Here is a 27,117-nt window from a genome sequence, read left to right on the forward strand (position 1 = left end):
CTTCAATTATATGTCATGCAGTCCAGCAGGATTCTGTAAGATAACGTGACATATAACACAATTTTACATGATTTTAAACTTAAATTTTCAACACTTTATATTTAAATCGGATCTATGAAGTTAACATGACGTGTAATCTTCATTATTTTCAACAGTTGGATACATAGTGAACTATTTATTCTTCCGGAAAAGCATCATTCGACGTTTTTTTTTTCTTCGACGGTTTGGCATTTGACGTTAGGGAATTCGACGCTTTGCCTCCCAACAATTTGGACTATCGTTTAGTAATGTTCATGGTTTGAGAAAAAATCACAATCGGTACTCGTAGAGAAATATATTGTTCATTCAACAAAGTTTAGTGTAGAATTTGACATACATGTTTGTCATCTCAGGACTAACACAATTTTTTGTCGAATTCAACCAAAATGTTTAAATTAACCAACTAATTACGCGTGGATGGAAAAAATATGAGTGAAATTATAAAAAACACGTTTTTAGGTGGGATTCGAACCCATGCCTATTGAATGATAGACGAGTGCTTTACCAACTAAACTAAGTTATCGAGCCACTCGATGACCGACTATAGTGCGCTAGTACAAAAATTGTAATTATCATGTAACATATTTCTCAGACAAAATTCTACACATTTCACTCAAATCCAACCCATTTCAAATGTTCAATTTTCGGAATTACAATAACGACTAATCAATTTCTTTTTGACATTACGGAACAAGGCAACCATTCAATCCGAAACATTTGAATCGTGGAGGCCTTTAAAACTCAAACTTAGTTCGATGAACTCATCCTGTAGCTTCTCCATTGTTCCATCATGTTTCGTAACTCTTCATGGTCCAACCTGATGATCCAGCTGCGTCAACCGGTATGCCCCGAAGAATTTCACTTTCATATTAACATAGGTAATCGAAGGCATCTCATCTTGCGCATCAGCTCTGATATGGGAGGCTGAGTCATCCGGTAATGTGGTGAATCACTGGTGATGTTGCGCCATGAAGATAACATCCGACGAATAACCGCAAAGAAAAATCTGAGAAAAACAAACTGTGGACGGATTCGGCTCTCCACCCCAACCAATCAACCGTGATTGACGACGATAATTGCTCAATTCGATTCCGGTTTTTTGCCACAATCACCAGTGTCTCTATCTAGTTTAGCAAAAATTAGTTCCTTCCTAACGACGCGACGTCCGGAAAAAATCATCTCCGTTGTCCATCGCAGCAGCAGCAGCATCAGCCGGTAGTAGAAAGTGAAACCTAATCTTGTGTGTAGACACACTCTGTTTGCCCATCAGATTCCTCCAAATCAGAAAGCTTACCGGACGGCATAATTCCATCGATTCCGAGTTTGCTCACGTCACAGCGGCCGTGTCATCGTCATCGTGGGGTAAACGCAACTTCGACTCCTCAATACCATCCAAAGGTGAAATTATCACATTCAGCGTCGATACGACACCACCTTATTCACACCGTTTCAGTTGAATCGTTCAGTCTATGAGCGGTGAACAAGGTGGCCAATAGACTGATGCAAATTCTGAAGTTTTTGCTCCCCTATGCTTAAACGGTGTCAAATATGATGAAAATCATTCTCCCAAAATTTGAAGTGATTTGGAAGAAATTTGGTTGTGCACACGCCATTTGAAGTTATATGGAAATTACTATGGAAAAGTCAAACCTTTTGTGCTCAGTCCTTAACTGCTCGTAATAATAATCTATGGAAAAGTGAACAAACTCTACTAATGTGAAATCTTCCCAGCTACAACTTTGCCGAAGATCACATTTTGATTGGACCTAAGGATAATTTGTTATTATTGATAACAAAGTCTAAATCATGCTGAGATGATCATTCAATCGCTTTCAGAGCAACACTGCTTTTTTGCTGTAGAACATAGTAGCCTGGATTACTTTGATCTATTCTACCCGCCAGGAGCACCACTATTGCCTGCCGAGCAGTTTGTTAAGCCTGCAAAATGCAAACCCAGTTTATGATTATAAATAGCAATTTATCCTGACGTCCAATCAAAATGTGGTCTTCGGAAAAGTTGTAGCTGGGAGGATTTCACATGAGTAGGGTGTGTCCATTTTTCCATAAAATATTATGACGAAGAGATAGAGGGTTGAACGCATAAAATTGTCGTTTTCCATAGTTATCTCCATATAAACTTCAAATGGCTTGTGCACAGTCAAATATCTTCCGAATCATTTCAAACTTTGGGAGGATGCTATTTACCATAATATATATCGTTTAAGCATAGGGGAGCCAAAATTTCAAAATTTGCATCACTCTAGTGGCCAAGCTATTTTCGGCCTAGCTACCGATTAACAGGCCTGAGTTAATAAACTATCGATATTTCAAATTAACTACCGATTTTAGAACTTTTATTTATTTTAAGGTGAAGATGAATCGAAACCAATTCTCAACTTTTCGAGAGCACAAATCTGGAGACTCGTACATCCGCTTAAGCTAAAAACTTGATCGATTGGTCTCTAGCTGGTGGTGACCAGGACTCGATAGTCCCTTCGATCGCAGTTGTACTGGTTTTATGTCATATAACACGATATCTCCATGACGTTTCGGTCCCTTGAATATCTAGTTATTGAGAGTTGACTATATAATATAGATTCTAATGTTTGTGTTAAGTTAGATGTAATGATAAATTACCAAGAGTTGCAAATTCAAACCATTTTACGGCACTCTTGTAAAAACCACGATAAGATATAATAAACATGTTGAATTTTTGAAGAAATATATCTATGGCTTGATTTATTCATTCACATATGCGTAATAAATGAAGATAGCCTTAATAACAAATAAGATGGAGTTTTAAATATCATAAATAACATTGATTTAATTTGCCATCTGGTCGGAAATCAACTAAACCACATCAAGCGTCTTTTATGTATAAGAGTTGATAAATTTGATAAATAATAATTTTCATGGATCATCGAACTTAGAAGCGAGAAAGACATTATGTTGTGTAGTCCTTTTCGAAGTTCTTCATATAAATTCTTGTTTTAAATTATTGTTATTTTAAAAAGCTTATGCGAAAACATTTTATCGTGTTTAACTTCAAAATTCTTATAGATTTTTATTAGGACTTAGAAAACCAATATGATTTTATAAATTTATGAGTAAGCAGGTGAGACTTAAAAATGATGTTCAACATTTTTTATTCTGTTTGCTGAGCCTACCGACAACTGTCGATTTTTGTTCATCAAACCTTCCGATTACGCATAAAAAAATTGGCAACCCTGACGGTGAACATAGAAGGCGAATTGGTGGCAGACGGTGAGTGGATAGATATGCAATATTCTCGCAAATGGTTTTTTTATGGGCAGAACCGGAAGTTCCACAGGTACACGTGTGTTATTGAGTATTCAAACGCCCGTAGGATCCGTTACATTTCACCACCTCCGATGGAACACATTGAACGATTTTTTTTTTCAAAGACGTTCCTCACGATTCCAGTAACAATTACGAACATCTGCAGAGCTGCAACCTCCAACTTCTTGGCACGTGGAGCCAACCTATGCTGCCACGGTTTATGTGCGTCGCCGTTTATGCTACTGTTATGGGTACACACTTAATACCCATCAGGTGCCTACAACCGTGATAATGTACCATTCCATTTGCATGGTGGCGGGCTTCGCTTTTTCGGTTGCCAAGCTCAGCAACCGCAAAACAGAGGGAAGGGAATACCTACATAAAAAAGAACACGCACAAAGCCATCTCGAAGATGTTTATAAGCCTGTTTTGCCTACAGCACTGCGCTGCCGCCGTTTACAAGAAAGCACATCTTAACGATATGGCGGTGACACGACAAAGACGATGCTTCTTCTTCTAACAACGACTGAGACTACTGCTAATGACACCTCAATTAAGCGGTCGCTTTATGCGAATACACATTTTGCTGCTCAAACGACTGAACGAACGAACGCCCGCCAGCCCCGGCATCACACAGTGTGTTATTTTGGGAGAAGAAACGGATGCATTTTAGCCGCGACCAAACAAAATATGCAAAATATGCTATCTTGAGGGTACCATTACGAGTAATCGAATTGTGCCCATCCCTTGTCTGTGAAACTTCGCTAAGTGTCCCATTTATCCTGGTTCACCTCTTTTTCTGAAAAACATTTATATTGTGAATAATATTGTCTGAAAAACAATAGAAATAGTTAAAAAATATAGCTGTCTTTTGCAAAAGAGACGGAATAATCACTTTGTTACAGAACACAAAGCCAGAGCAACTGCGATCAAAGGGTATCCGAGGTAGCCATGAAAACCAACTTTTACTATGGTTCTCTAACTCGATGTCGAGATATGGAATATTGAGTGAGGAAGAGTTGACTGTAGTGTCTTATTTTGCACACTATCCCTCAAATATAAAAATACCTGAATATAACAGAGTCAGCAGCTATTCAGCATGACCATGCTGAGGGTCGTGGGTTCGAATCCCACTGATCTTTTCGTAAAGGAAATTTTCTCGATTCCCAGGGCATAGAGTATCTTCGTACCTGCCACACGATGTACACATGCAAAAATGGTTAATCGGCAAAGAAAGCTCTCAGTTAATAACTGTGGAAGTGCTCATAAGAACACTAATCTGAGAAGCAGGTTTTGTCCCAGTGGGGACGTAACGCCAGAAAGAAGAAGAAGATAACAGAGTACTTATATCAACAAAAGATGAGCATTGCAGCATTCGTGCTTATTTGATTTTATCAAAGCAAGCGAAGAAAAACATCCCATCTGTATTGGTTCATTATCGGCAATGTTTTGCAAGTTGTAACAAGCTTGATAAATAACAGCCGCGAACGAGAACTATAAAGATAGAGTGATGATAAAACCTGTTTTTTCGCTTATTTACCATTGAGGGTAGGTGTTATATTTTGTAGACGTTGTTTCCGGACAATCCTAAAGCAATAGTGTTCTCCAGGTATGAAGCTTGTTTAGATGGATTTTATCATGCACTGTAATCCCTCGTATCAAATCAGAGTTGCTGGAGAAGATGATACACAGACTCCCATGATGTATTGCGATTCATGATTGTTACAGAGAGCGATAAGAGAGAGGTATTCTCAACTTTCTCTGAATTCAACCCCAGGAGAAAAGACTTTGAATATGGGTCATGTCATATCAAGTGTCCACACAATGTGTAATTGAAATTACAATCAAATTTTGGTCAAATGCTCTTTAATTAAAAACATTCAAAAAGCCAAATTTTCATTCAAATCGAACCACTTTTCGGCTCTAATCCTCGTGATTGCAAATTTTACAAAAGCATGGTTTTGCTTACATTCTTCAATTCAAAATATCTTCGAAACTATTAGATATCCCAGACAACCAGAAATCGCATGAAAGTTCACGTTATAACTCGTTTATTCATACTAATTACATCAAACTCGCTAACACCGTGGATAAACTCGTCAGATTGATGAGTTTCCTCGCATGAAACACTTCTTTTCTGAGTTCATTTGTACATTTTGTTTCGTCCCGTACACTCGTACAAAGTAAGTCGAATCAATCCGTAGCAGCTGTCAAATCACCATTTGTTATCATAAATTAAGTCGCATAATATTACAGGTTAGTTCGGTAGAATATTTATACACTCGCATTGTATGTTATTATTCATCACATAATATATGCACGCATATCGCCTCCACTTTTGTACGTAGAAGGCCGTTTCGCAACATCTTATAAGTGAAATTTTGCACATATATAGCCTCCAGGTGATTTAGTTAAATTGTTTAAGGAATCCAGAAAGAAATATTAAATTTCGATACATATTTTCATTTTAAAACTTAAAATCGTTTTTTCGTCGAATGAGTTTTTTTTTGTCTCATAAATTTTGATTCTATCGTGTTTATCAGCCCAAAATACTTTAACTTTGCATTCCATATTAATCCTTTTGAGTAAGAAACTCTAAAAAAAGTTTCTCTATAGCTACTATAGCCACTATGCTCTATATATTTTAATATATTAGTCTACTACAACAGAAAAGTTACAAAACTTTCTGAAATGCTCACAAAGTGTGATCAACACTTATTTCTCTTATTAATTGTATGGCAAAGTCTGAGAAATCAATTGAGGATTACCCAATAAAAAAAATAACAGATCTATTATTGTTTTGTCTGGTCCACTATTTAAAGACTGAGAATTCATTGATAGTAATAGTAGTTTACGGCACAAGTTGAAAAATGACGATGTTTACAGCACGAGTCGTAAATTTATCCTACGAGGCTTGCCGAGTAGGAAAATTACGACGAATGCTGTAAAAATCGAGTTCTGCAACGAGTTACGTTCAACAGTTTTTGCAATTTCGTATAAGGCTACTTGAGGGAGTCAGAAATTATATCGGAATGCATTCACCATTATTTTACAATTTCTGAGGAATAGTTGGGTTATGATTCATTACGCAACTAAAAACAGTTGCGTAATGAGAAAGCGTTGCGTAATGAATCATTACAGCACTGGTTTCAGTTAGGTAATGACTATTCCCGCACTGCGTATTTCAGTGCAGGAAAGTAGGCCGTTTCATGACAGATTGGCGTGATGTAAAACAGTCTATTACGATGAGAAATTGCAAAAACATGTTTTTGTAATTTCTCATCATAATAGGCTGTTTTTCATAACACCAATCTGCCATGAAACTGCCTACTTTCCTGCACTGAAGTATGCAGTGCAGGAATAGTCATTATGCAACTGAAACCAGTGCTGTAATGATTCATTACGCAATGCTAACTCATTACGCAACTGGGACCGACATTCCCCATACAACATGTCTTTGGCGGCGATTTTGTTTTTGGTCAATTTATCAAAAAATAAAATAAAATGTGGTTTTTGCAATGCCAGGTAATAAGGAGCTCCTCTGAAAAAATCTTGCAAATCGGTTTAGTATTCTTGGAGAAATCTGTAAATTACGATATGAAGTTTTTTGAACTTTTCAAGATCTTTGTTTGGCCGTGGTACCAGAAACATAAATGCTCATTACTCAAAGACGGCTGCACCAAATTGCTTAATTTTTCCACAACATACTCTCATTAATGTATTTTTTCAAAGAGTGAATATCCGAATACGATAAAAATTCTGCAGCCTTAGATTTTCACGAGGGTTATGGCAACGTGTCGGTCCCCCAAGGAATATCTCTGGTTCCAGATGACCAATAATCAATATCGACACAAATTCTACAACTAGAAGAGTTTTTTGAGAGCTTGTGAAAAACTGGTGCAAAAACACCAAGAAACAAAAAAGTTATCGCGATTTGAATATTTTTACGGTAAAAAATGCCGGTAGAGTGGTTATTATGACTAGCGATTCATAGCAGTGGTGCAAACTGGATCTCTCCGAAGATATAAACTGATTTCTTTATCAGGTATGCATTATGTGCTGAAAGTTGTTTATGGCTGCTCAGTCAAGAATTGGTTGCTCGTGGTAAGCTCGTTTCATGCTTTTATATCAAATCTATTAAATATGTATAACTACACATTTTTTACGTTACAACGATGGGAATGTTACGTAAGATTGTACCGTTTGGCATAAAGTCGCTTGGCATAATGGCCGTTTGGCATAATGGTCGTTTGGCATAATGAGTGACTTAGAATTTTTTGAAGCTTTCACCGAGATTAACACCAACGAGCTCATAGCAAACATTTTTGGTAGGTACTTAACAAGTGTGGTGTTTGTTAAGAGATTTGTGAAACTATGGATGTCAAAAATTGTTGTGACATTAGAGATTGAAACTGACAAACTCGTGACGGGTCTGGTGGAAGATCTTTTCGGAATAATTCTTTCTCTACATCCCAGAACATAGAGAGTTATGATATACATATTTGAAAATAGTAAAATGGTGAAGAAAGTTCGCAGCTAATAAAGGAAGCGATCATAGAGCTTTCGTTGCGGATCAAGCTCTGTCCCAGTTGGGACGTAACACTTGATGAAAATTACTTTTTCAAAAGAAGGAAAAATGTATTTACAAAATATTGAGAACTCTCATCTAAAGATTTATTATGGCAGCATAATGCAAAAACGGCCTATATAAGAGAGCAGAATTTCTTTTGTTTAAAATGTTTAGGCCTTTCACGCGAAAAAAAAAAATATCTCACAGCTTAATTCGAATGAACAACACGTTTGTGGGAAATTTTTATTACTAAATATTCATTTTAATTTTTGAAGTGTTCATCAAAAACACCGTGTATTACCGAATGAAGGGCAAATTTGTGACTGAAATATTTTTTCCAGCATATCTCGGAAAGAAATCATGCGTAGTAAAAAAAACTGTTGAAATATAAGCAGGTTCTAGAGTAATGATCATTCTAGCAAGAACTGATAAAACAGCAAAATATAAAAAGGGTCAACATTTAGCTTTACTAAATTTTATCTTGTAACAATATAAATTTAAAGAACAGCCTATTTTTAAAAGATGGCAAACTTCATGATTAAAACTATAGAAGATTGGACGCCAAAAATTATTGCGGCATAATAAAACGAAAGGACATCGAATGCGTTCAGAATCATCGGAGTGACTGCAGCAATCGATTTTTTTTGGCTGGTAACTTGAGCAGATCAGTATTATCGATTGCCGACTCTATATCAGTTGGAAACAAACAATATCTTAAAAATATAGCTACTAAGAACAGCTTATGTATAAAAGAAGGTTTAATTTATGTAAATTTTATATCAACCGTTTTTATACCTATAATTATGGTTACATCATATTAAGAAAGAACATCCAATGTTTGAATAAAGGATAAATTTGTGCTAAATATTTTATGATTTCCGGCTACACAGTCTTGATTTTACAACGGCTTTTTTATTTCCCGACATTTCGACACTGGAATTGTATCTTCTTCAGGGGGTAAATACTGTTGTCGTTCGTAGTCCTATGTTTTGTCTAACTATAACTGTCAGGTCGGTATATTTTAGGTACATGACTTAGCGAAAATTAATATTTTGTGAACACAGCTTGTACTGGCAATGGCGCAATTTCACTACATCAAAATTTTCAGTGCAAAAGTTTATTCCAATAGCGAAACTCAAAAGAAAACCTAATATTAGAAAAAAGATTTCTGGATAAATAATAAAATACTTTTTTCTGGATAAATAATAAAATACTATTGGCAATAGCTTTTCTAATATGCATTAGTTTATTGAATGAAGTGTTATTTTTGTATCAATTGATCCCAAAATAAGCCTGATGTCGTCAAAGGAAGTCAATTGAAACGTAAAAATGAATGTCATCTTAAGAAATTCTTGTTTACAGACTCATTATGCCAAACGTTTATTATGCCAAACGACCATTATGACAAACGACTTTATGCCAAAAGACCATTAAGTCAAACGACTTTATACCAAACGGCTTTATGCCAAACGACTTTATGCCAAATGACCTACCACCGTTACGGAAATATGATTATTCTTTAAACTATGAATGGTTCTTCACTGTGAGAAACTAGTAATTATTAAAGCTGTCATTTTCTAGTAATTATTAAAGCAATATCTTTTAGAAATTTAAAGAATTCAGTCAAGAAGTGTGTTTTGGAAGCTTTATAAGAATTGATGCTTTCAGGAATGCCTTGAGAAATCAAAAGCATCATCGGTCATCACCAGCATCCACAATACATGTTTTTTTTTCTCACAAAAATACTGGAAATATGGCAAAATTTGGTTGGCACCACTCAATTTCTCGCCATTTTTTTTTATTCGAAATACCATATTTTTCATACGTCGTTTGTCTGCCCGCTAGATTACGTCCGTTTTTCTCCCAACACAGTACACTGTGCATCGGCAGACTCGCTGCTCATCAATGCGTTTCTGGAGATGCGACTGATTGAGTTGGTGGACGAGGAACGGTCTTTACCAAGGTGATGGTAAAACATGTTCGCTGATTGCTTGGAGACATTGTCGGGCAAAGTGAGAACATGATCAGTGATGAGTGGGAACGGAGGCTGGAAAAGCAGAAGGAGCTTCGATTGTGGTTGGGGTGATAAGAAAAGCAACGGTGATAACGTGCTCCTTTCCCTGCCTTTGTAGGTATACTGTAAGAAAATGGGATACTTTGGTACCACCGGCTGGTGGAAGGTGGAATTCATTTTTTGAGTTACTTTATAGGTAGTTTTAAGTAATGTACGAAGAAAGTTCAGCATTCCTTATAGTAATTAGTTTATTTTGGTAAGTCGAACATACTAAAAAAATTGACAATGGAAATGTTTTTGGTGAAGCCAGTTTTGATTGAAAAATGATTTTATATCATTTGCAGAATTTAACTGCGACACGAATATTCAGTACTGTCATCCATAATCATGAAAGTCATTATTTCGAAAAATGGATATATTTACGTATGAACAAAACTCAATTTTCGCGGAAAACTAAATTTGCAAAAGTTTATGAATGTAGAAAGGAGAAGCACCATTCATATGTTAAAAATGTTTCATCAATATCTGTTGATTCTAATTATATTCTGAACCATTCAATGCTACCCTGTTTTACGGTATTGAACATTCCCTGCTTCTTCGTCTCATACACCAGCGTAACAAATGATTTTTTAATTTCCCACCGGACATGCAGCGCTTTACGCTCGTAATTTTCACCTCGTGCTTGTAAAGAGGAATTTGAGTTTTTTTTTTTATAGGAATTGATCTTGTAACAAGCGACCGTGGGAATCAACGTCATATGCAGAGTGAAAATTGTATCCGTTTGAAAATTACAGAACATCAGCATGATCGTTAGAGTCCTATTAACCCTCTAAGGACTGTTCATTTTATAAAGTGGACACCTTGTGCATGCTGTATCTTTCTTATTAATCAATGATATTTCAATCGGTTTTTTGCACATCGTTCGACTAGTATTGTACAATGTTGTGATAATAAAAATTCTCCAAAATAATTAAATTTCACACGAATATGGAACAACGATTAGATCGGTCGATTTTTTGAGGTTATCAAAATCAATGATTGTAAGAAATTGGCTGGAAAATTCGATAATTTATATTTTCTATTTTCAAAAAAGGCTTGTTCTTCGAAAGCATCATCAATCAGAAGCCTGATGGAAAAAATCAAGTTATTTTTGGAGCAACAATTTTACAGATATAATAAAATCAATTTTCCCGTATATTTTTAAATAATTTTTTTTTAATTGGATGGAAATTGATATGAGTAGAATTTTTTGTGTAAAAGTACGTCCTGACGGAAGTCCTAATATAGTATTAATATGAAAAATAACTTACGCCTTCATAGAGTTACTTAGTAAGTCCCCACGTCACATTCAAAGCACAACAGAAACACAGTTTTATTCTTAGAAGACCTATCAAAGTACATTGACAATCATCAAAATTGGCAACACTGCTGTAATAAAATCGATTTTATTTTCCACATATTATTTTCATAATATGTTATTCTGAGATTACCAATTGAAAAATTCGGAGAAAACTGTTTACAATTTGCTGTAGATCGATAAATATGCGTACATGATTTTAAAAGTATGAGACTTTTTAGTAAAACTACCATAAACAGTAAAATTTATACTTAAGACTGTAGTTTAATCTCACGATTTAGCTTTCGTTTATACTAATATAGTTTCTTTAGTAATCCAAACTAGTTTTGAACACGCTTTTTACTTTTCTCTTTTGCTGTGAAAGGATGGTGTATCAGTAAATTTGGCCATAAATGGGTAAATCACTAAAGTTACCTAATATCATAGAATGGTGGAATATAATTGATATTTTTAAAGCTTTACCTTTAGTAGAATAGTAAAGGATACAAACATACAATTTGTTCATAAAAATAAGGATTTTTGTTTTGCGAAAAATAATGTTAAACTTTGACGGACAGCTTTTTTAAGAGTTTTTGGAAAAACTATTTAGCTCTTCAACCAAAAGCATTTTCAAAGATTTTATATTTTCATAGCATTTTAGAATAATAGGTCAACGATACACAGAAAACCGATTACGATTTTATCAATAAATAAAAAAGATATAGCATAAACAAAGTGTCCACTTTATAAAATGAACAGTCCTTAATACCCAACCCCGCCTTTAGACGGGGTACACTTTGGAATTTTGTGTATTTTTTTCGTAGCTCGGAAATCAAAATGATTTTATTTTTGGCTTAAACCTTGATTCATAACACGCATATAAGAAAAGTTTTTTATGACTTTTGAAACTTTTTTGTATTTTTTAAAATTGTTTGAAAATTTGTATTCTTATATAAGCTACAAATGCCTGGGGTCACTTGACGTGTAATATAAAAAATCGTACCTTTTATATTTTTCTACTATCAACAATGCACAGAAGAAGAGCTTGGTGGTATTAAAATAATTTCAAACCTGTTTTTCCGTTAATTACACGGAAAATAAAAATATTTCCAGAAAAATATAAAAAATTTAATATATTTAAAAGTACCGTAAAAACTTGATTTTTTATTATTGCCAAAAATCAGTAACTAGCCTCTTCTAAATAAAAAAGGATAGGGATGTTCAAAAATAAAAATTATAAAAATCAAAAACCAAAATTCATAGATTTGCGAATAAAAAATAAATCGTTGTCCAAAACGTGTTTAGAAAGATTTTAGATAACTAAAAATGGTATTTAGATCGAAAATAAAAAATTGGGTATTAGAGGGTTAACAGCTACAGTACGACATTTCATTTCACGACAAGCACAATAGTCACTTTTATAAAGATAAATAATCATATATGAAGGCCATATAGGGGGCCTTCCTAAGCCGAGTGGTTGGAGTCCGCGGCTACAAAGCAAAGCTATGCTGAAGGTGTCTGTGTTCGATTCCCGGTCGGTCCAGGATCTTTTAGTAATGGAAATTTCCTTGACTTCCCTGGGCATAGAGTATCATCGTCCATGCCACACGACATACGAATGCAAAAATGGCAACTTTGGCAAAGAAAGCTCTGTGGAAGTGCTCATTGAACACTAAGCTGAGATGCAGGCTTTGCCCCAATGAAGACGTAATGCCAAGAAGAAGAATAATCATATATGATAATATTTGATGCAACAAAATATATCTTTATGAACATCTAACAAAGATCATTTAAAAACTTGCACAATGCAAAAGCTTTCAGAATGATCACAATTGGAGACATATTGCAACGTCCGTCACCTTGACAATGGCCAAGCACCTTCTCATGGTCTCCCTCTGCAGTTAATTGGATCTCCAAAGTGGCCACAATGCCAAGGAGCATATACAGCATGGCCTGCTGCAGAGACAGAGACCTTCATCTGCTCGCCAATTGTCTCCTTCGCACACCTTTGAGTGTAAAAGTGACCAACAGATTGGGAATCTTTTGGAAATGCATCGGGTCGCTTCACTCTTCTTTTTTTTTGTAGAAAATATGGTTTGAATGTTGAATAGGTATGGTTTTGTTTGGAATTCTATGATTATAAATTTTGCTCCTGCCATCATTAGTATTAACTAATCTAAAGTTCAACGACCTGAAATTATTGATAAATTCAGTTGTAAAATATATTCTAGGTAGATAACTTCTCTTGATTCTAAATCTAGATCTAAAGTTCTACATTTTCAAACAAGTAATGAAAAATTGATAAAACATTCCCAAATAACATGTAGATATGTTTATGACCACATTAAAAGAGCATTTTATAATAAGTCATCACATCATGCTGTTGATGATTCCAATACTTGTATCTGTATTCCAGATTCAATGTGAATTCTGAAAGTTTTCGAAAAGATTTGCTCTTTGGGCAATTAATGTATCATATGCTTCAAACTTCTTCCATTGATATTAATATTACGCGTTATACAAAAAATAAGTAAAATAAAGCGCATAATGGTTTGAGAATGCATGTAGTCTTCGCAAATGACTTAAATCGTTTTGGTAAAAAAATCGTGCAGTGTATACCAAAATTATCTTAAGTAGTATACCTAGAGCGATTTTTTTTGTGCAACCCATAATATTCACCAACTATAAATTACACGTGAAGTGTTTACCGAAATCATTACCAAAAAAAGCCCTCATATTTTACAGGAACGCCAAGAACATTTTTCATACCAGTTCATGAACAGATCTCACATATAATTCATTTTCCACTTCTTTTATCTCTCGGAACCCCATTATCATCAAAAACATCGCCGTGATCATCAACAGCATCCACCACAACCGAGAAAAAATATCAACCCCGTTAAATAACTCAATGAAAGTGAAAGTCCTTCATTCGCACATTCTCGCTGCACCTCTTCCCCGCTTGCCATTTATGTGTGTGCTGTAATGTGTGTATAACACTGTATATGCCTCTAAGCTCCAGCCCCCCGTCGTAACCTCGTACCGGTTTGTGTTTTTCTATGCTCTCTTTCGAACTCCCCCATCATGCCCCCTCTCAAAAGCTACCATCACCGGTCTCGGGTTCACCACTAGTAGACCGACCGTATTGAAGAGGAGCTTTAAAAATCTCTACTTTTTTCGTACTCTCGCTCTGCTAGGCTAGCAGCATAGTTTCCCGAACTGTTGGTCACGATTCCCTGAAGAGTCGTGAGGAAAAAATTGATTCCCGTATTTTTCGTCTACTTTTATGGACGCTTGATAACTGATTTTCAATAATTACCAAGCCAAGCTTTTGTCAAATATAAGTAATGTTTTGAAGGGAAAAAACAGAAGTTTTCAGGTCCAGCCATAATCAATTACAAATATTCTAGAGGTCAGTCCCAGATCTTTTTCCTCCCTCACTAATCAACACCCTTCCTGTGGTGATTGTGGAGATGTAGAGGTATTCTTGGGCTCTATAAGCAACAATCATTATACATTAACTTTCCTCCCCAATATCAACTAATTGTAAGGACTTGGCCGGCGCTGTTATTGATCAATAATAAAATATGCACTTTGAGAATAAGGCAAAAGTCCCATCCCTTATTTATTTGGTGCAATTCTCAGCAGTTCCGATCAATCACGGAACAGCAACCAATGCCAATGGTCATGGCAGAGACTACTGTACTTTTACTGTATATCTATTATACTGCCCTTCTACGCCTACTTGTCCCATGTTCTATGTAAATCTTATGGACCGCGGGATAAATATGCGTAGAACGGCAGTGTTAATCCTATGTATACATCGATGAACCAAAAGTTATAAATGTCCCAACAAACATTGAACAAAATTTCCAAAATTTATACTTTAACATGTTATGAACACCTGATTTGAAAGAATTGTATTAATAAACCGGACGTGGGTAGGCGGGTCGCACATTCGAACAAGTTTGGGAACCCCTGATCCATCGCACTTACCGGCTGTTTGGAAGCGGGCAGCACCCCAATGTTGTTGACACCGGCACCGGTCCGGACGTTCAGCGCTCGACGTTTGTTGGCCTCGACATTGCCAAGCGATTCGGCCAAGCCCAGCTCATCACCGACGCTGAAACCTGCGGAGAGGAGAAGAAAAGCGCGTGAAAAACAGCCAGATCGGTGAGAATGTTATGTAAACGAGGAGAATTGGTGGGCGGTTGAGGGTTTTTTTTTTTGGAGGGATTTTTTTTTTTCGACGTCAAGGAGGATGTTTGTAAATTAATGGGGAGAAAGACGAAAGCTCTTATCGCACGAAAAGTCAAATTTGTGGAAACGGATCATGATGTGGGATGGGGAGTTGATTAATGGGGAATTTTTTTTTGGACTCAATTAAAGCTGTACTTCACGGATGGTGAACATTTAACTACGTAGTACGTGAATACTGGGAGATCTCCTCCTATTATCCTTTAGTCTTCTGATTGGCATTACGTCCATACTGGAACAAAGCCAGCTACTCAACTTAGTGTACAATGAGTAATTCCACAGATTTAAACTGAGAGTTTTCTTTGCCGAAGTTGCCGTTTTCGCATTCGTATACCGTGTGGCAGGTACGATGATATTTTATGCCCTGGGAAGTCAAGGTAATTGACATTATGTTAAGATCTTGGAACGAACGGGAATCGAACACAGACACCTTCAGCATGGCATTGATTTGTAGCCGCGAATTCCAATGACTCGGCTAAGGAAGGCCTCATATACCCCATATGTTGAGTGTGAAAGGTTCGAATCTCGTCGGGTCTGGATCATTTTCGATTGATTTTTTCCGACTTCTCAGGGCATAGAGCATTAATTTACGGCGCGGTAAATGGCTGGGCATGGCGTACCATTGGTACCTCGCGTACCTGCAGGAATAAAATAGACCCCTTTGTGCGGTCCTTAGCCTCTTGCCCAGCAACTCCTATCCCTACCTCCTCGTGGTACTGGCCGGGGTACGAGTAACCTTGGGGAAGATCGGGTAACCAACCCCCGGTGGGAACTTTGGTCGTATGCTGACAGGGAAGGGGGGGTTTGCTTTTGCAAACCTGGAGCGTCTGTACTCCACGTTAGGAGCGGCTCACAACAGCGTCTGTTCCCCATGTCAGGGGCGGCTGATCATCGTCCGAGTGCCAGAGAAGGACTCTAAGCTAAACTGCGCACTATGGGGGAATGGTCCTCCGAAAATCTAGGGGGTTGGTGTCAGGCCCTGCATGCCAGCCGTAAAAACACATCAGCACAGGAACGTCAACGAGAGAATACGGACCGGAACAATCGGCAAAGACCACAGCGACGAAAATGGACTAGCGATTGGAAACTCGGTACGTGGAACTGCAAATCTCTCAACTTCATTGGAAGTACTCGCATACTCTCCGATGTACTGAAGACCCGCGGTTTCGACATCGTAGCGCTGCAGGAGGTGTGCTGGACAGGAGCATTGGTGCGAACGTTTAGAGGTAATCATACCATCTACCAGAGCTGCGGCAACACACGCGAGCTGGGAACAGCTTTTATAGTGATGGGTGATATGCAAAGGCGCGTGATCGGGTGGTGGCCGATCAATGAACGAATGTGCAAGTTAAGAATCAAAGGCCGATTCTTTAACTTCAGCATAATCAACGTGCATAGCCCACACTCCGGAAGCACTGATGATGACAAGGACGCATTTTACGCGCAGCTCGAACGCGAGTACGACCGTTGCCCAAGCCACGACGTCAAGATCATCATAGGAGATTTGAACGCTCAGGTTGGCCAGGAGGAGGAGTTCAGACCGACGATTGGAAAGTTCAGCGCCCACCGGCTGACGAACGAGAACGGCCTACGACTGATAGATTTTGCCGCCTCCAAGAACATGGCCATTCGTAGCACCTATTTCCAGCACAGCCTCCCGTATCGGTACACCTGGAGATCACCCCAGCAGACAGAATCGCAAATCGACCACGTTTTGATCGATGGACGGCACTTCTCCGACATAACCGACGTCAGAACCTATCGTGGCGCCAACATTGACTCCGACCACTACCTGGTGATGGTGAAACTGCGCCCAAAACTATCCGTCATCAACAATGTACGGTACCGACGCCCGCCCCGGTACAATCTCGAGCGGCTGAAACAACCGGATGTCGCCAATGCGTACGCGCAGCATATTGAGGCAGCGTTGCCGGATGAGGGCGAGCTCGATAGGGCCCCTCTTGAGGACTGCTGGAGGACAGTCAAAGCAGCCATTAACAACGCTGCCGAAAGCGTTGTCGGATATGTGGAACGGAGCTCAAGAAACGATTGGTTCGACGAGGAGTGCCAGGAGGTTTTAGAGGAGAAGAATGCAGCGCGGGCTGCAATGCTGCAGCATGGTACGCGGCAAAACGTGGAACGATACAGACTGAAGCGGAAACAGCAAACCCGCCTATTCCGGGACAAAAAGCGCCGCCTGGAAGAGGTGGAATGCCAAGAGATGGAGTTGCTGTACCGTTCTCAAGAAACGCGGAAGTTCTATCAGAAGCTCAACACATCCCGCAAAGGCTTCGTGCCGCGAGCTGAGATGTGCCGGGATAAGGATGGGAGCATCTTGACGGACGGACGCGAGGTGATCGAAAGGTGGAAGCAGCACTACGATGAACACCTGAATGGCGCAGAGAACACAGGCACAGAAGGTCAGGACAGCGAAGGCGATGGCTACGTCAGCACAGCGGACAGCGGAAATCAACCAGCTCCCACGATGGGGGAAGTTAAGGATGCCATTCAACAGCTCAAGAACAACAAAGCCGGTGTATCGGAGCCGAACTCATCAAGATGGGCCCGGACAGGTTGGCCGCTTGTCTGCATCGGCTGATAGTCAGAATCTGGGAAACGGAACAGCTACCGGAGGAGTGGAAGCAAGGCGTTATATGCCCTATCTACAAAAAGGGCGACAAACTGGAGTGTGAAAATTATCGTGCAATCACCATCCTAAACGCCGCCTATAAAGTGCTATCCCAGATTCTCTTCCGTCGTCTATCACCTATAGCAAACGAGTTCGTGGGAAGTTATCAAGCAGGTTTCATCGACGGCCGCTCGACAACGGACCAGATCTTTTCCGTGCGGCAAATCCTCCAGAAATGCCGTGAGTACCAGGTCCCTACGCACCATTTGTTCATCGATTTCAAGGCGGCATACGATAGTATCGACCGCATAGAGCTATGGAAAATCATGGACGAGAACAGCTTTCCCGGGAAGCTCACAAGATTGATCAGAGCAACGATGGACGGTGTGCAAAACTGCGTGAAGATCTCGGGCGAACACTCCAGTTCGTTCGAGTCTCGGCGGGGACTACGACAGGGCGACGGACTTTCGTGCCTGTTGTTCAATATTGCGCTTGAAGGTGTCATGCGGAGAGCCGGACTTAACAGTCGAGGCACGATTTTCACGAGATCCGGACAATTTGTTTGCTTCGCGGACGACATGGATATTATTGGGAGAAAATTTGAAACGGTGGCAGATTTGTTCACCCGCCTGAAACGCGAAGCAACAAGAGTCGGGCTAATGGTGAATGCGTCGAAAACAAAGTACATGCTGGTTGGCGGAACTGAGCGCGACAGGACCCGCCTAGGAAGCAGTGTTACGATAGACGGGGATACCTTCGAGGTGGTGGACGAGTTCGTCTACCTTGGATCCTTGTTGACGGCTGACAACAATGTTAGTCGGGAAATACGAAGGCGCATCATCAGCGGGAGTCGTGCCTACTATGGGCTCCAGAAGAAACTACGGTCAAGAAAGATTCACCCCCGCACCAAATGTACGATGTACAAAACGCAAGTCCTCTACGGGCATGAGGCGTGGACTATGCTCGAGGAGGACTTGCAAGCTCTTGGGGTTTTCGAACGCCGAGTGCTAAGGACGATCTTCGGCGGTGTGCAGGAGAACGGCGTGTGGCGGCGAAGGATGAACCACGAGCTCGCTCAACTCTACGGCGAACCCAGTATCGTGAAGGTAGCTAAAGCTGGAAGGATACGCTGGGCAGGGCATGTTGCAAGAATGCCGGACAACAACCCTGTAGACAGAATCTTACCTAAAATTGAATCATCACGTGAATTGCTTTTTTGTTAAAATAATTATTGAACTGATAAAACTAGTATTACAACAATTAGAGAGTGAATTACACAGTGAACGATTGAGTGAATTATGAGTATTTAATCTATTCGATTGAATAGTCAATTTGTATTGCATTGGGTGTCAATACGAGAAAAATCTTGCAAATCACATGTTATAACGAAGAGCCTCGAAAGTTTTAGAGAAAGCCTCGAAAGTTTTACTACAGGTGTTTCTACAAGTACAATGTCTTTTCTTAGTCGAGCTTCAAAAGTAAGTTTTTTTAAACATATTTTAACCAAAACACCGTTATGTCTTGTAATAGCCACTGTTGGTATTTTGACATAATGCGACATCATATTTCATGCAGAAATTTCACAATAAGAGATCTGCAAGATACCCTTGATGCAATTTTTTGATATTATTTACAGTTTTCACGATGAAAAAATAAAAAAATCTTATATTAATGCGGTTTATGTAAATTTTCTAATACTCTGTACTAAACATGTAATTAATTGATTGCGGTGCAATTTTTACACGATGGTGCAAATAATTTTACTTTTTCATGTGTTTTTGATGTTAAGCAACAAGCAAGGAATATTGAACAATTGAGATTAAAATAGGTGTTGCAAGTTACCACACAAGTGTAGTCAAAAACTTTTTTGATTTTTTAGTGTTTAAGCAAGAAATTACAAAAAAAAAATCCAGTCCTTTTGCACACTATTAAATACTGTTACTGCTAGCAAATACCTCGAATAACATATTTCTGCTGTTTTTTAGGTATTAGAAACGATTTTTAGTCTTGTTTTTGAACGTTCAAACGTGTATTATGATTTTCACCTACAGCAAACCAACCATAATAGAAACAATACTCAAAACATAGCCAAAATCTTCTGTTTTGCGGTGTAATTAATTAAAAAAACGATGCTTTCGAAGAGGTTTTCCCACATGTGTTGTACGAACTAAAAAAGTGCGATCATTGAAGTGTTAACGTTGAATAACGATTTCCACAATGATTTTAAACCACTTTGCACAGAAAGAGTAAAACTGGACATCTAATTTTGGATAACAAATGATCACTCCTTTACATAGCCCAATGATCATGAATGAAGCGGTTTTCACAATTCAAAACGTATTATTTCCATAAGAAGAAAGCATGAAATGGCACTATTTGCAGCTATATAGAAGCACACTTATCACACACGAAGAAAACCTATCCACTAATTTACCTTGATGGTTTAGGTCAGCCAAAAACTCCGCGAGAATTAGGCCTTCGGATCCACAAGCGTTACTAGTGATTTCTCGTAGTTTTTGAAAAACAAAATTCATGCTCATATAGGCTCATAATTATATATTCCGCCATGAGTTTTACTACCGTACAAGGTTATATAAGAACTTTTTTGAGCACAGACCTTCAGATCTAAAAGCGTAACCAGTGACCTTCCGGAGGATTAGGAACAATGTTGATAACTAAACGGGGTTTCAGAATCTTGCAAACAAAAGATTGGTGTCGGAAAAAATGCGACACTTTGTTTTGGGTGTAACTTTTTATCGTGTGGGTAAAAATTAATGAAATTTTGGGTAATACTAGTTTATGTGTGTAAAATTTTATCGCGATTTGACAAGTAGTTTTCAAGATGCATTCGAAACAAGAAGGCTACGCCAGCAAATCTTGGACGCGGTGATCGATAATCCTGGTCGGTCTCACAGCCTTGGAATCCACCATTTCACCGTGTCCTGCGTTGTGAAGATGTTCAAGGAGACGAAGACCATCGAGCGGTGCGCTGTAAGTGGCCGAAAACCGAAAACGGAATACCCAGCGAAGGAACGGAAGATTAGGCATCCTTGGCCATGAGTTTTTTGTCGGTGCGTCCCGCATGGAAGTTCCGGAAAAGTTCGCGAAGAAGTACCTGTTGCGGCAGGTGATCTGCGATCGCGGACGGTACAGCAAGCCGTTCGTTACAACCGGCACCATAAATGGGCACATTTATCGAGAGGAATGCTTCCAGAAACACTTGCTGCCCTTCCTCCGCTCTTACCGTGGTTCCACGCTGATCCGGCCGGATCTCGCTTCGTGTCATTACGCCAAGCCTGTAATGGATTGGCACGAAGCGAAGGGCGTTTATGTGGTCCCGAAGAAGGCGAACCCGACAAGTACACCAGAACTCCGTCCGATCGAAAAGTTTTGGGTGATAATGAAGAAAAAGTTAAAGAAAAGCGGAAAAGCATTGACTGCCGAAGAAGCTTTGAAGAAAAACTGGAAGAAATTGTGTAAGAAAGATGGGCAACGCCTCGCCCAACATCTCATGAGCAGTGTTAAGAGAAATGTAGGAGCATTCAGCTTGGGGAGGAAATTTAATAAATAAATTATGCCCAAACATAGCTAATGCATAGTTTCTTAATAGCTGAACATTTGAGAAGTATATAAACCAAAATGAATTTTTGGTGATCATTTTTGGTTGTCTCATGTTTTTCGAGTCCAGCCTTAAGAGTAATACCCATATAATACTTCTTATAGTTGGGCTGTATCATGTTTTAGATTCTAACCCATTACTCTGAATCCCATTATCCCGAATGCCGTTAATCTGAATGTCGTCATCCCGAATTCCATATCTCCGAACGAACCATACATCCGAACTCGATTATTGCGGGGGAATGTCATTCGAAGTAATTGGAAATTCGTGGTAACAGCATTCAGGGTTATGGAATTCGGGGTCCTGAGCCGTAGTGGTAGGGGAACTGGGTGTAAAATGCGCCGTTGGGGTAAAACGCGCCACCCTTGTTTTGAACGAACGACGTGCTTTGGGACACTGTTTTTCACCCGAGATAATGGAAAATGTATTAAAATGCTTCTCTAGATATATTTTTAAGTGTTTTCCTGGCATAAATCATGAAAAACTCGAAAAAACGTTTTTCGCTGTTTTTGTTGTAATTTTGTGTTATTTTCTAGGCCATTTTTCATGCCGATAAACAACAAAACTTTTGAAACTATCACCGAGAATCGACTTGTGCACTCCCATAGTTTGTATTGCATGTGAAAAAAGTGTTGAATTCAACCTTAAAAAGCGTATTGAAGGACTTAAACTTTAATCAACTCGTGGGGCAAAACGGCCACACCTATTTCATAACACCAAAAACAGCCGTTTGAATTCAAATTCCAGCAATCGTAATGGCACGCTGTAGTTACGTGCCAATTCGAACCTTACAAATGCACATTTTTCGAATCAGCATGTATACTATAATCGAACAATAACATCTGATCAAACGCCCTAACAATAATAACGTATTTGCAAGCATGATTGCGCATGCGTGCGCGCGAACGACTAACGCCGAGATCAGGTGGCGCGTTTTACCCCGCAAAAAATAAAAATGCAGATAAGCAAGCATTTTGTAAAAATTGATTTATTAACTCCAGAAAAAAGAAAATGGATGGCTGTTTCTACTTGTACATGTTTGTCTATCAGATAATGAATAAAAAATGGCTTATAATAATGTTCTTCATAGCTAAAAACGCTTCCTTCCTTAGAGGGCGCGTTTTACCCCCAGTTACCCTAAATGTGCAGCTATTCAGCGAGACCAAGTTGAGGGTCACGGTTTGAATCCCGTTGGACGAGGATCTTCTCAGTTTTTTAATTTTCTCGACTTTCTAGGGAATAGAGTATCTTCGGACTTGTCACAAGATATACACATGCAAAATGGTCTATTGGCAAAGAAATCTGTCAGGTAATAAATTTGAATAATGTGTCCCACTTCGGACGTACTGCTAGTAAGTTCCCATCCAACATGTCTAAAAGAATCAACGAAAACAAGAGAGCCAAGAAGAGATAATGTGTTCTATACCATAAGGGGTTTGAGGCTATTTATATATTATCTTATATAATACTATCACGAGTTTAAGACTTTTGATTTGAAAATATTGATACAAGGAAGCGTTGTATAGCATATTAGAAGCACAACATTATTTGGAGTTCATAATTTAAAAATTACTTGAGCTATACGCTGCTGAGAAGTAGAGCTGATTTCATAACGTCGGTAACGCCTGCCGTACAAATCAAATGGAGCTGTCACTTTTCCGTATACGGAAAAATGTGCCGCTCAATTATTCCGCAAGTAAAAGTGACGCTTCGCTCATACTGGATCAGCTGTCAAAAATACTTTGGTAAAAATAGATAAACTTTACTTGAGCCCTTTTCGTTTCAGGTGCATACTACGCATTACCAAGAAAATTAAAAACAAACAGACGTTATTCAGCCTTCGCAAATTGTTTTGAATGAATAAGCATATCGACATACGGAAAGAAAATCGAGATAGGGATATAACGAGTTATGGAGGATATCGAGATATGGAAAGTAAAAATGAATGCAGAATGAAGGGCCCGAAAAAATCATCGACATAGGGAGAGATTTCGAAATGTAGAACATCGAGATGTGGAGAGTCGATTGTATGCACATAAATTCTATTTTAGGTGTGAAAAATAGTTTGATAATAAACATTTAAATTTAATAAGATTTCAAAAGTGTGATAATTTTTTAATCAAATTAAAATGTTCCCAAATGCACCAGTCCAAAATGGTTGTCCAGTTTCTCAATTCGATTGAGCTCACTGCTCACATAATCGAAATTAAATTACTCCAGATCCCGAATACCGCTGGTCGCCGCTATGCCCGTTGATGCACCAGTTTCAAACCACAACCAAAGCATCCCGATCAGAAAATCATGACAAACGAATACCATATCTTGGTATTGAAATTTAATAATAGCATGGTCTTCGTAAAGTGGTAATAAGAGGAAAAAATCTGTGAATCGATACCACAAATTTCTATAAATAACATCTGAACAATAACACACTAAAATGTTCTGATAATGAATGCTTATCAAAACGTTGTAAAGCATTTTTAGAAGCTCAACCACTTGTTGTGAAGGTTTTGAATGACAAATTAATAGTAAACCATGTGATTGCAATCGTATTCAATACCAAACCTACCTCATGACACATCTTTTTATGACAAAAAGTAAGAGGTTGTTTCCGAGATACAACCGCCAAGTTGACGTTGGATAACGTTAGCTTCTTCTATTTCCTGGCATGAGACCGTCACGAACTTATGAAAGATTTCTACTAAGAAATATCTAATCAATTTTCATACTTTTGGTTCTGTTAACACTTCAACACCGATAGACTCGGTCGATGGAAGAGAAGCATGAGCGGTAACTCTTGATCCCCAAACAAATATTCCGGTTGAACGTAAGGTCCACGCATGATCCACTAAAATTGGTTGTTTTAGTCGGTTCCGAAGCCAGTTGAGGTTGAGGTCTTTCTCCATGAAGTCCGCGAACTCCATGTTCTCCTCTTTGCTCAAATTGATGTTAAAGTTGCCAGTCACGATGATTGGCATGATCTCCTTTCGATACTCGAAGAATTTCCGCACAATGAAGACCTTCTTCTGCTTCGTCGTGGTATCCGGGAAAATGTAGAGGCAAATCTGCGATTCCAGAGCTCGGCCGTCATGGGCCTGCAGGAAAACTTCTAAACTGGTACCAATTTCATACCTACGGTTGAAATAGTTAAATTTCTGTTAGATATCAGGGACTTTCTTAGGGATTATTGAAAACAGACGAGAAAAACCATGAAAAATGATCAATTTCACCAGAAATTACGGTACGTACATGTAAACTTCAAAACATCAAAACCTTATAACATCAAGAAAAAAGGGCTTTTCTATGGAGAATAAGACATGCCTCGATATTTACCCATTCATCAATAGTTTAGTCATGAAAATCAATAGTTTTCATTATTGGAAACGATTCGTAGAAAGATTTCCAGTCGATTGGTGCAAAAATCTCTAAAATCTATCTGGGCGTTAGCATGTTATTAACAGTCAAAATCTAACCACTTTTCGTGACGCGAGCGATTTTCGTTTTTCGAAATTGTACCCCAGTATGTTGCCGTAAGACGTTATCCAACGTCAAAAGCATTTCACGATAGACGAATGCGGAAATGGCAACGTTGGCAAAGAAAGCTCTCAGTTAATAATTGCAGAACTTGAACAACTAAGCTGAAGACCTAGTGCCAAGAAGAAAAAGTAGAAGAAGTTGGTCTTCATCAGTTCTTCTTACTTTTTCAAACAATAGCAAATTAAAGATAAGCCAAGGAATCATAGTTCAGTTTGATATGTAATTTATTATAGGCTTGTTATTTCCTCCTGGTCGCAATGTGGCAAAGCACGGATACTGTTGAGGACACATCATCAAAGAGACCAAACCCGCATTTGAGCACTCGAAATGAATATGACCATTAATGCACCACACACTCGCACAAACACATAAACAACTGCTAATTAAATCAAATATGTACAAAATTTATCGACCGTTGCTACCAACCATGAGTACCTAGTAAGGTCGGATGTTGCAATCGGAAATTATCCGGAAAACTGACCGACATCAATTCTCTGCAGGTGGCGGAATTGGAAACTTTAACATCACTGCAAAGGCCTCGCAATGATTGATGTGTACTTTAATAAGGCGGAAAATCTGACGCAGATTGTATGCAATGATGCAACGACCTTGAGTTCTGTACTGTGAAACGATCGTCGGTAACGAGTAATGGTAGCAATCATTCCACCAAATAAATCAAATATTTGCTAACCAATCGTTATGGACGCGCTCATTACGGATAGCAGTTGGATTTTCTGGTGAGCGCAAATGAGCAAAAGCTCGTGGCATCAAATGACAAATTAGGAACGGCGGTCCGAGCATAACAATCAGTTATTAATATTCATCAGAAGAATAAAGAGATTTACATTGCGGATGTGACCAGAATCAGATACCGCAGACTTGTGGGCTGATGTAAATAGGGAACATTAAGGACATTTAGCTTGAATCTACTTAAACTGCCATTGATTCGTTAGCTCATGTTCACTAGACATTACATTATCTTTTGAATTTAAACCATAGCACAGACTGACTGTACATGTTAACGAACGTGAATAAATCGTATTAAATGAAACATATAAATATATCTGAGCTAATAACTAACCTCGAACTAAAGAACCATCACTTCTCCCGTTGATTATGCTTAAGGTGGAAGAATTCATTTGTGCTTGTTGAAAGATGTGATTTGTTGTCAGCTGTTCTTCATAACATTCTTTGCAGATTCCTATGCCTCGAATGCTTGTTTCTCATTCCAGCATGAAGCATAATTATCAGCTCGAACACACATCTCTATCAATTTGTAATGACGTTAACAATGAACTGCACGTGTTTCCCTCCAAGAAAGTTCATTCCCCGTATGTAAGTCTCATCAATTATTCGTAATCTAGGACATGTGTCATGATCCACGATGGTAATTGTCACCTATTTGCATCAGAATGCTTACATATGTACAGTGCACTCATCCAACATGCAAGTTGCAACGCCTACCAGAACGCGGTGAAAGCACCAAGCCAACGCTTTCCAATTACCATATATCATCTATGAGCAGTCAACCGCAACGATTGCAAAACCCTTAGGGAAATCTATACCGTTTTAGGGTAAAATGGCTAATAACTATTTTATCCAGTTATGGTTATTCATTCATATATGTTTTATGTTTCGTTAAATTCTTTAAATCTGTAGCGCAACATTATTTTACATATTTCAAAATATGAAAACATTTCTAGACGAAAATCAACCCCTCTACCTTAGCAGTTAAGGCTCACTCGTGAACCGAAGGCAAATGGCACCGATTCTCTGCACAATAATGTACCTAATCAAGTGTCAGCGTTGGCGACTG

The 27,117-nt window shown here is 38.5% G+C and overlaps 1 protein-coding gene across 4 annotated transcripts in view; it reads right to left on the bottom strand.

Moving 5' to 3' along the window:
- LOC5572844 overlaps positions 1–27,117 on the bottom strand; it is a 375,823-nt gene that overhangs the window by 24,173 nt on the left and 324,533 nt on the right. For all 4 annotated transcript variants that reach the window (XM_021849986.1, XM_021849987.1, XM_021849984.1 and 1 more), the window contains one exon: positions 15,256–15,389. In XM_021849986.1, the coding sequence (XP_021705678.1) occupies positions 15,256–15,389 (134 nt within the window). The remainder of the gene's footprint in view (positions 1–15,255; positions 15,390–27,117) is intronic.

Source organism: Aedes aegypti, chromosome 3, assembly GCF_002204515.2.
Source record: "Aedes aegypti strain LVP_AGWG chromosome 3, AaegL5.0 Primary Assembly, whole genome shotgun sequence".
NCBI lineage: Eukaryota > Metazoa > Arthropoda > Insecta > Diptera > Culicidae > Aedes > Aedes aegypti.